General features: G+C 38.5%; 1 protein-coding gene across 1 annotated transcript in view; it reads left to right on the top strand.

The window, feature by feature from the left end:
- The first annotated feature begins 1,463 nt into the window (after positions 1-1,463).
- Positions 1,464-11,586, top strand: part of fbxl4 (F-box and leucine-rich repeat protein 4) — a 22,699-nt gene continuing 12,576 nt past the window's right edge. Inside the window, exons 1-5 of the mRNA XM_024268159.2 lie at positions 1,464-1,772; positions 2,729-3,366; positions 9,297-9,615; positions 10,253-10,497; positions 10,693-10,906. Of these exons, the coding sequence (XP_024123927.1) occupies positions 2,870-3,366; positions 9,297-9,615; positions 10,253-10,497; positions 10,693-10,906 (1,275 nt within the window). The 5' untranslated portion in view covers positions 1,464-1,772; positions 2,729-2,869. The remainder of the gene's footprint in view (positions 1,773-2,728; positions 3,367-9,296; positions 9,616-10,252; positions 10,498-10,692; positions 10,907-11,586) is intronic.

The raw sequence follows: 11,586 nt of genomic DNA, 5'->3' as shown, positions 1-11,586 counted from the left end.
CTTTTTTAACAAAGCAGCAGCAATGGGGGAAAAGCAAATCACAATAACATAAAAAATCTCTTAAACTTTTACTGAACATTTGTCAAAATTATTTATAATAAATTCAAAATTCACATTTATAATTTTGAATGCCTCGAATTATAAATAAAAAAATCAGGTTGCAAAAACAAAGACATTCTATAAATTTAATCAACATTAATCTGTTTCATTGCAAAATATATAGAATTATTTGAAAACGATATGTGTACTTATTTAAACATCCGCAACACACTCCCTAATACTCCATAAGCGCAGAAATACTGAATGAAACCAAACTGACCTTGATCTTTCCTCCTAAATTGACAAAATGCTTCTTCAAAAGTCCATCTTTACTTACTTCTAAATTTGTAAAACAAGTTGTTAGTTGATTATACCTGTCATTCCTTCAGCTATCAAAATTATGTTAGTTTTTAGTTGTTGAATTAGTAGTTAATTAATTTAAAATGTTTAAAGGATGTGTGTTTTACAGGTCATTTTCAATGACCAGATTGGTGTAAATTTACCCCTATTGTATTCTGACTTTTTTGTTGTTGTTGTTTTTAATGCTAATAAAGCTTACTTGGATTGTCAAATAAAATATAGTTTGTGAGTAATTTTAATTATACCCGAAATCACTGACAATCTAAATACCCCAAACTGGATGGAAAAATCTTGAAATTTTTATATTTTATTTATTTACCATCAATTCCTAACAAATTCAAATTCGGGGTAGTAAAAAAAAGAGAGAGAAAACTTAACCAAAGAAAAGCAGAATGCATTTTAGTGATATTTGCAGTGGGATAAGATAACATAGAAGGCATGGTTAGTTCGAGGCAGCTGCGGCGACACCCAAAGGAAGCAGCAAAAAGTGGAAAAATAAAACAATTTTGGGACAAGATAAAGCTTTGATCAAAATTAAGTGGGCATGAAAAATACAAAATTATAATCTAGTTTTTAAAAAATATATAGTAGTGTAGCAAAAAGAAAAAAAAAGACATTTCTTTGGAAGTTATCAACTATTACTCCCATGATCCTTTGCGTTGGGGGAACGCTGACCGGATGTTGACAGTTTGCTGTGCGCGACTGTGTGGCGTTTACAGACTATGCGTACTTTTGAGCTTCACATAATAATGTCTAATCATCCAGCCTTTCAACAATTTATTTGATTTCATTTACTACAAAAAATCTTTGAATCACATTTAATGAATAGTAAATAAACGTTTCCAAACTTTGATACAAAAAATACATACGTTAAAAATATCACGAGAGTGCTGAAGAGGGAAACATTTTAAAAGAAAAAAATATTCCAGCCAATTTTTACTATTGAGGCAGACTATTAAAATAGCATCAGAATTATAATTCTAAATTGGCAATCGACAGATTTTATAATCCCAAACAAGTAGTCAGTCGTGTGTTAAAATCGTGAAGTGTTAGATTTCCGATTTTTGTAAATGCGGCATCAGAAGGTAAACGACTGGAATGGTTGTTTGCGAGCTAAAATAGCCGGAATAAGATCAGGAAGAGAAGAGGACAGCTCCTCATGAATGGATATATCGACCTACGTTTCCTGTACATTCATTTTTTGTTTCATTTTCTTTTTTCTTGCTTATGCTAAGCTACCTAACAGAAGCTAACTCTGCTCGCATTTTGACAGCTCAGTCAGACGGTCGGCTAGTTAGCTTTGGGCTGACTATCCACGGAATTGAAGCACAAGCTAACACCGGCGGCTTAAGCAGACAGAAACGCTCTCCCGTGTACGTTTTTACTTCAGTGATAGTTATTTTAATTATCGAATCCAATTAACCTTTTCATTTTGAAAGAGATTGATCATTGGTTGTCTGGTGACAGCCACGGGCAAGGCGTTTAAACTTGCCCAAGTGTAAAGTGGTTAAACTACAGTAAATGTACATTTTTAGAACATCACGTGGCCATAATACAAACTTTTTTTTAATAAATTCAGCTTTTTTGTTTCTAAAACTGGTACTATTGAGATGTAAAGGTGGATCAGAATAACGTGTGTGAGGTCACAAGTTAATTTTTAACTCAAGAACTAATTCAAAACACAAAAAGTAAGGCTTATTTGTAACGAGTTGGTGGGGTGTGTGTAGTGTTAATTCACTCTACTAGATGTTGACATTTCTGGGAGAAGATGTGTATCAATAACAAACACAATGTGCATGCACTGAACTTAATAAATTAAATATAAGTCAAGGGGTAGTTATTTTATGAAAAGTAAACAATACCAAGGTTTTAATAACTTTTCTTAGTTATAGAGCTACTTCTTAATGAGTGGACAAAGTTTTTCTTACTTTAACACTTGAGTTATGGTTGTGTTTTTTCTTTTTTTTGTAAAAAAGGTATAGATCATACATGAACACTGTATTAGGAAAACTGTAAACAAGCAGTTTTATCATGAGTAGTATTTCTGGCTGGATCACATTTGTGTTGTTTATCACACACTGTAATACAGTTAAATATCGGATTTGTTTCCCTCTTGGCACCTACATTTATGAATTTAAGTTGAACTTAAATGGCTACATTTAATTTTTTTTTTTTTTTATATATGTAAAGACTGACTGTCAATTTTTGTTTTATTAAGTGATAAATAGAGCAAGTGTGTCAGAATGAAGCAGGACTTGTACTTTATGGCATCTCATACCTCCTGCTCTGCCTTTCTAACTCTATGTGTTTGTCTCTGCCTAACCCACAGGTCATGCATGCAGCCAGCCATCTAGCCTGTGCTTTGTGCACCCCCAAGCCCTATAGGACAATGCACTAGCAGTAGTTGGAGGCTCTTCCTCCTTTTAGCCTCAGTTTCTCCCCTTTGCCCCCATCCATCCCACACTTCCCTATGTTAACCCTCTTGAGCATGTTTTACTACATATGTCTGCGGCGGCGCTCCAGGAGTGGGACTCGAGGGGAGGCCCTGAACAGCCGGCGGGCCGTGGAGTCCGGTCAGAGGGCGGTGCTGCCAGTCAGTGTGGAGGTTGAGCAGTATGCCAAGGAGGTTTTGGACTTCAGCTCCCATTATGGCAGTGAAAATAGCATGTCCTACACCATGTGGAACTTGGCCGGGGTACCCAATGTCTACCCCAGCTCAGGGGACTTCACCCAGACTGCCGTGTTCAGGACCTATGGGAAATGGTGGGAACAGTGTGCCAGTGCTCCACTGCCTTTTCGCCGCACGCCTGAAGGTTTCAACAGTCAGGATTACATAGAACTGGGCTTTGAGGAGCCAGTCTACCCCACAGCAGTGGAAGTGTTTGAGACCTATTACCCAGGAGCCATTGTGCAGATTCTGGCTTGCTCTCACAACCCATTCTCTCAGAACCCAGCGACGGACGTCAGGTAACAGTGTTGTGAATGTTATATCCAATAACATCCATAAATCTGTTTAGATGCATAGTCAATTTTTAAAGCAAACCCAGCAACATTCAGACAGTTCAGAACTCCATCAGGTTCTTTTCTCTTAATAATAATAATCATTATCACAGCCTTTGAAAAGGACAGCTTGAAGTCATTCTTGACAAGACAGTTGTGGAAAATTTCTAGATAGCAGAAGAAGCAAAAGATAATTCTCTTTTTTTACTCTTTAAAGTTTCATAAACTAGAGCTCCTAGCTTGTATTGGGTGAGTGCGATGTGGCTGAAATTAAAGGTGGATGTCTCGGCTGTCTAACCCCCTGTCATGGAATCAGGCTTCTGGGACACGAAATGTCACATCTCAGCGAGGGAAGGAGCCTAAGCTTTTGCATGGGGTTCATAGGTACTCGGGCTCACCATTATGCACAGACCGGGCTCTGAAACTCAAATCCTTAAGAGGAGTTCTGTTCTCTATCATTCTGGAGTTTGAGAGTTAGATAGGGTTGTGTTCCTGCACCTTCAGACCAAAACGTATGGACCACCCAGAAATTAGGAGTACCCAATCTTTTGGGGTTCCTGCAGGGCAGGGGTCAGCAACCTTTAACAGTAAAAGAGCTATTTGGGCTTGTTTTCTACTGATCAAAACCAAGAAGGAGCCGTATAGTCTTTAGCCTTTAAATAAATTAGATTTGAATTCATTACCGTTTTTTGTTGTTGTTGTTGTTTTTCAATAAATGTGAATTATATAAAGAATTTTTGGCATGAACAAAAACAAAAATATAAAAAAATATAAAAAGAAACTAGCATGTCTCAAAATTTGATTTTTTAAAATGTTTTTACTTTTTACCTTTAGTAGAGGCCAAATTAGCGAAAAAGTCAGCTCGTAGCCTAAATACTAGCTGAACTCCAAATTAACATACAATTTCTCAGTAAATTAAATCAGCCAAAATGTTAGCATGTTGCTAAAAGAAAAGCTAAACCCTAAATTAGCCTAAGAACCCCAGGAGAGAATAAATTAGCGAAAAATTTTAGCATACTGTTAAATTATTAGCTAAACTCTAAATTAGCATAAAAAACTAATAAGAGGCCAAATTAGCCAAAAAAAAGTTAGCTTGTTGCTTAATTATTAGCAGAACTAGAAAAATAGCCTAAAATTCATCAGTAAACTAAATTAGCCAAAATTTTAGCATGTTGCTAAAATAGAAACTAAATTCCAAATTATCCCCAAAAAACTTCAGCAGATAACAAATAAGCTGAAATCATCAGCATTTTGCTAAAATACTAGCTAAACTCCAAATAAAAGCATAAAATTCCTCGGTAAACTAAACTGGTCAAAAACGTTAGCCTGTTGCTAAAATAGAAGCTAAACTCAATTTTTTTTGAAAATGACTTATTTTATTTTTCTGAATTCAGAGAGCCACCATGGAGAGAAAAAAGAGCCACATGTGGCTCTGGATCCGCAGGTTGCAGACCTCTGCTCCAGGGGGATACTGGAGATCTTCCTGGTGGGGGCTCCATTGTCCTCCTAGGTCACTTCAATCACAGCTGCACCTGGAAGGGTGTAAATGGGAGGAATGGCCTCCATGATTTGTGGTGTTCTGTTGTTGGACCTCTGATTTATTACACTTTGGGAGCAGTTCTCGCTTGACAGTGGTTTCATTGGGAGTGGACAGCAACTTTGAATATTATCGGGCAATGGAAATCTCCTCAACTCTGCTGACACACCTTCTGTTAAATAATCAAGCAGAGGTTGGGGAATCTGGAGTGGAGCTTCACCAGAGCTGAAGTTACTCCACGGTAGCAAGGTGGATGGGGGTGGATGAACTCCACCCGAGTACCTCAAGGCTGTGGATGCTGTGGGGCTGTCTTGGCTGACATGTCTTTGCAGCATCATGTGGCAGTGGGGGCCAGTACCACTTGATTTGCAAGCTGGGGTGCAGTGGTTCCCCTTCTCAAGAGAGTGTGCTCCAGTTGGACTGGTGCAGCGTTTGCTCTCACGAGGTTCCTGTGCCGGTCTATTGTGGTGGAAAGAGAGCTGAACTGAAAAGCAAATCTCACAGTTAACCGATTGGTCTTTGTTCCAACACTCATCTGTGGTCATGAGCTCTGGGTTATGACTAGTGCTGCCACAAACAGTTACTTTAGTAGTCAACTAATCACCGATTATTTTCTCTGATTAGTCGACTAATCGTCGAGTCATGTGCAGAGTTGATGTAAAGAACGCATCTTAACCATCTCAAGCTTTAAACTAACTAAAAATAAACACAGTGTAATAAAGATGATAGTTTATTAAACTTTGAATGAATAATGCAGCCTCTGTCCTTCTGTAGTTTCAGGGATTAAAACAAGATTAATTCAAGTGAGAGAGATAAGGAATATACTTTCCATCAAACTCTTTTTGACAGGTGACCTCTGAATGAATGAATGAATGAATGAATGAATGAAATGTTTTTTTTCAAGCAATCAGGTCATGATACATAACATATAACTTAATGAATCACAAGTTGATCACTTGAAAGGGAGTGGAAGGAAGCGAACTTATATAATCCCACCCCGACTCGACCAGAACATTTTCTCTACATGAATTTTCAATATCCGGTTCAGGACTTGATATCAAATATTAATAGATTCAGGCTATTAAGGATCATTAATATGATTAATGTAAATTTCAAAGCATCCACGACAAATCATTTATATTAATCTGTAACAATAATCGAATACCTTTGGCCCTATTCCATCCATCAAACTCATTTTGACAGATACCCCGCCCCTCAAGATGACGTAACAATTTAATGCCAATTTTATATATAAAGAGTAAATGGGGTCAAAGGTCACCTGTCAAACTGAGTTTGATGGAAAGTATTTTCCTGACCTCTCTAATCATGTCGGTATCTGAAACAAGGAACTATTTTTTACTAAAGATAAAAGTTTTGGTCTCACTGACTTGAATATAAAAAAGAGCATTTTTTTGGTTCTGAACGCTCACAACTTTGTTCAACTTTACTACACTCTTAACTCCATATGATATAACGTAACGACTAATCGATTCAAAAATTAGTCGTCAACTATTTTAATAGTTGATTAGTCGTCAATTAGTCGACTAATCGTGGCTGCTGTAGTTATGACCACAAGAACAAGCGGTTAAAATGAGCTCCTCCTGTTGGCTGGCTGGCCACTCCCTCACAGGTAGGATGTGGAACTGAGCGTTGAGCGCCGCTCCTCCACATCAAAAGAGGCCAGCTAAGGTGGGCTGGGCATCTAGTCTTGGAACCTCCCTTGAGAAGTGTTCTGGGAAGATCCAGGACTAAGTCTCTCAGCTGAGCCCCCCAGTGGAGCTGGAGGAAGTGGCCGGAGCAAGGAAGACCTGGGCATCTCTGCTCCGACTGCTGCCCTCACAACCTGGTTCCTAAATAAGCCACAGAAAAGAGAGATGGATAGTAATTAAATCAATACATAATGAAAAGCCTTTTTTTACCCTACCAAAGTACCGATAGTTTAAACATCTCAGAAAAGAAACTGGTGTAGAGGCAAGCTTTTTGATGGGTATATGAAAAAATGCAGTTCCACATTTAATACAGTGTTATTGTTTTCCCAAAAGTTAGAATCAAACCAAAGAGTTTCCAGATTTAAGATAAAATATCTGTCTTATAAACTGCAGGTTGAATGAACCCACTGGGATCTTCTGGTAGTGTGACTGTGCAGAAATGGATATGCTTATGTTAACAGATCTGATCTTTTAAGATCTCTGTCAAACTGTCAGTACAGCGATCCTTCACACATCAAACCCACATATCCAGTTGCTCCCAGGTGAATGGAAACTGAGGGTTTTGAAAAAGGCTTTTTGAACAATGAGCAGAATAATCATGAAAATATGAAACCAAACCCTTCAGTGTTTTAACATGTTCCAGTATGAAGTAAGTGGGGTTCATAGTAACACAGAACAATACCAAATGTTGAAAAGATTTTAATAGAACACGTTTTACCTGGACTGCGTGTATTGAGAATTTAATATTAAAATGTGACGTAAATGTCTAAGAAGATTGGGGTTTGACTATTTTGAATCCTTGCCATAAAAAAGCTATTTTTGCCATAAATGAAGCTCATATGTTTTTATCTCAAGTATTCGGACATGATGATCTGTATAATGTTCATTAAAGCAAATTCTGTGTGTTTTTGTGCTTTAACCTCAGTTGAAATAAAGCCTGGTTGGGTTTTAAAATTGTATAAATTCCATAAAAAGGAAATGTCATTGCAACTTTTAAATATATGGGGCACAATGATCTAATATAACAATTCTTAACTGATGGTAAAAAAAAGTGTTTTCCTTAAACTTAAAAAGAATTGAGCAACAGATTTTTCTTGTTGAAACATTGAGATTAGGGGTGTCAAACTCATTTTGGTTCAGGGGTTCAACCCGTCTGATCTCAAGTGGGCCGGACCAATAATCGCAAAATAACTCATGGACAACTTGTTGTCTGTTTTTTCTTTGATTTTGTTTTGTTTTATTCTCAGTTGAAAAAAAAGGCCTTAACCAACTGAGTAGCCCTCATGTGTCAAAGGCCCGGGGGCTGGATCCACTGGGTAATTCTATGCGGCCCCCCAGATCATTTTATTTTATTGTTATTAATGCCCAGATGTTATCTTGTGCTTATTTCTACCTGTATAATTTTGACAAAATATATTTTTATGGAGAGTAAAATATTGAAAGTTATTTAAGGTTCAAATTTATTTATTCTGGAATAATATTCCTGCTTTTTCATTATCATAACTATGTTAAAAAGTTATGGTTTTAACTTTTTAAAAATTGGCATTCTGATTGCTTTTTGAACTATTTTGGCATTAACTAAGATTTTTAGGCTATTTTGGAGTTTAGCTAATATTTCAGCTAAATACTAGCTGTTTTGGCCAATTTAGGCCTTTTTTTAATTTTGACCGTCCATTTTGGAGTTTAGTTAACATTTCAGCTACATGCTAGCCATTTTGGCTAATTTAGGCTTCTTTTTTTAGTTTTTTAGGTCATTTGGGGTTTAGCTAATACATTCTAATTGGTTTTTTTTGTTTGTTTTTTTAGGCTATTTGAAGTTTAGCTATTTTCAGCTACATGTTAGCTATTTTGGCTAACCTAAGTTTTTTTTCTTTAGTTTTTTTAGGCTAATTTGACATTAGCTAATATTTTAGCTGGCTATCAGCTTCAGTGGTTTCAGCTATCAATTTCAGCATCTTCAGTGGCCAAATTTATCTGACAGCATTCACACTAGCATTATCGCAGGTAACGCTATTTATGTAGTTCATAATTATGTTAAAAAGTTACGGTTTGACGGTTTTAAAAATTTAGTTTTAAAGTAGTCATTAAATTTTTATCCTGTTCGGCCCACAATCTCAGGTGAGTTTTGGATTTTTGCCTGTTGCGTGATTGGGTTTGAGCAGCCTTATCGCTTATTATTGTTTATTATGTTTATTTCTTGATCTCTTGTTATGCCGGTCTTGCGTTTCTTCCCCTAGTGGTGGAATTGGTCATTGCGGTCATTTCTTTAAAACAAAAACAAAAAAAACATAAAGAGCCACAGAAAGAGCTAGAAACGTACTGTTTTGTCAGTATCCTTATATTTTTTTTCTCTACATGACTTGAGCGGATTAAACGCATGTTTGACACCCCTGATCTAGATCTTGGAGCTCCAAATGAGGCTGTGAGGGATACATTTAGAAGGGTTGCCAGGTTGCACAGCTGTCCATCTAATAGGGTTGCTTTGAAATATTAGAATTTAGGAAAATTTTACCAATAGTTGCCAGATTTTTTGAGTAATAGTTGAATTTAACTCTTATAAAAATGAAAGGTGTTTGCTTTAGCTATTTAGTGAAGTGTTTGCAGAAATATTTGTTGCTGTGGAGCTTTTAAACATGGCTTCCTGTCTTCAGGTGGGAGGTGTTGTGGTCAGGGGAGCCCACAAAGGTGCTGACCCCTCACGCACGGCAATTTTCCCCAAAGATCAAGCACATCAACTTCCCCACAAATCTGCTGCGCCTTGAGGTCAACAGCTCTCTGCTGGACTACTACACTGAGCTGGACGCTGTTATCTTGCGCGGGGTGAAAGAGAGGACCATGCTGGCGCTTTATAAGATACCCCACATCGACATAAGTGACCTGAGTGACAGTGAGGAGGAGCTGTGTGATGCTGGAGGTCCTTTCACGCACCAGAGGACGGGCAATGGCTACTTTGACAAACTGCCTTATGAGGTAAGTTCAGTATTTTCCAGGTGCAGTTTGAGCAGCTGTAGAACTCAGATTTAACAGTAATGATTGTAGGTGTGTTCATTTTTCCAGCAGAATTCCACACTGTACTTGAGCTTTGGATGGATCCCGACAGTTCTTGTGAACAATCATGAGCGCACAGTCATTTTCTTGCCACATATATCATGTTGTCAGAGGCGAGGCTCAAAACACCAGCAGCTCTCTTGATATTTGTTCTCTTATCTTCCCCCCAAACCACTGCCATTACCAGCAGCCCCCACAACTGTGTGTTTGTTTCAGGAGAAACACAATAGAGCTATTATCTGTCAGCTGATACCAGTTTGAACACAGCGTATTGTTAATTTACTGTGACACTCGCACAAGCACAGTCATTCTTTCTCTTTGAGAGGCAAACAAACACTATGCAAAACAAGTCACCTCTCTCCTGATCCTGCTCTCCGAGCTTTGTGCTGACTGTTTAGATCTGCCTCACAGAGGGGACACAATTAAGATTCTTTATACTCGCTCAACAGTTTTCTATTTGATACCTGAGCACAAACATGCTTTGTCCCTTTCCTTTCAGTGTGTTGCCTTTTCCTGTCCCCTCATACCCTGACCCCCTCTCCCCATCTCCCGTCCACAGCTCATCCAGCTGATACTGAGCCACCTGACCCTGCCAGACCTCTGCCGTCTGGCTCAGACCTGCAAGCTGCTGCACCAGCACTGTTGCGACCCGCTGCAGTACACCCAGCTGAGTCTGCAGCCCTACTGGGCCCGGCTAAATGACGCTTCCCTGGGACACCTGCAGAGCCGCTGCACCCTCCTCCAGAGGCTCAACCTGTCCTGGACCGGCAACCGTGGAGCTTTTACTCTGACAGGCTTCAGCAGGTCAGAAGGCCCGAAGTCCTGGAAAACCTAAAAACTGACCTTGACAAATTCCTGAAGACGCTCACTTAATATTAAAGACCTAATGAGGACGAGGAGCCATTTCAAGAGCAGTTTAACCCTTTTAAAAGAACGCACTAGGCTTTTGTTAATTTGAGTACAATGTTGTCCCTCTCCTATTCTTTCACTTTCTTTTAGTTTCCTGAAGGCCTGTGGGCAAAGCCTGGTCTGCCTGGAACTGTCATGCTGTCACTTCCTGAATGAAGCCCGTCTGGAGGTCATCTCTCAGGCTTGTCCTGGCCTGCAGGAGCTCAATCTGTCCTCCTGTGACCGCCTCCACCCGCAGGCCTTCACACACATCTCTAAGCTCACACATCTCCGCAGGCTGGTGCTCTACCGCACCAAGATCGAGGTAAGTTCTCACAGTTATCGCGTCTTATCACCTCGAATCCATTTAGTTTCAAGTTTTCAACTGTTCATTAATGGGTAATACAGAAACACAGACCTTTAATCTATAATTACAGAGAATTCTTAAATAAGTCAACACCTCAACCATTATGGTCTTTTTTTTTATTTTTGCAGTGCCACCAGTAGTATATGAAACTTAGAACACTAAGTAATCAAAGCAAAACATATTAAAACTATGGCTGTGAACATTAATGCGTTAACGCACGCGATGAATTGACCCAAATTATTCCTTCATTCAGTCCTTCGCTTTGCTTCAGCGGTGAAGGCTTCTATGGCGTGCATTAAAAAAGGTATTATCCCACTAGTACCATGGTTGTTTACAAAAGAAAAACATGGTGAGTCAGTTTTTAGTACTTTAATCTTGTGTTATTATTTTTATGGTTTAGATCGCTTTTTCACATGCTGTGGACTATTTGATCCGTGATCCCGTTATCATGGTAACACGACAAGTGTCGCCGACAGTCGACTTCAGCAGCAAAGAAAAACAATAAAAAAGCTGCTAAGTTAAATAATGCATCAGAGAGAGTTTACCTCTTACTGCTTTTTATGTCCAGAAAACGTTGTTTTATAGCGACCCGCACATTAATATAAAGTAGTGACCAAAGCTTTTTTTTTTTATTTTTT

Source organism: Oryzias melastigma, linkage group LG16 (genome assembly GCF_002922805.2).
Source record: "Oryzias melastigma strain HK-1 linkage group LG16, ASM292280v2, whole genome shotgun sequence".
In the NCBI taxonomy this organism is placed as follows: domain Eukaryota; kingdom Metazoa; phylum Chordata; class Actinopteri; order Beloniformes; family Adrianichthyidae; genus Oryzias; species Oryzias melastigma.
Note: the sequence above shows the minus strand (reverse complement) of the source record. Positions and strands in the feature narration are given on the sequence as shown.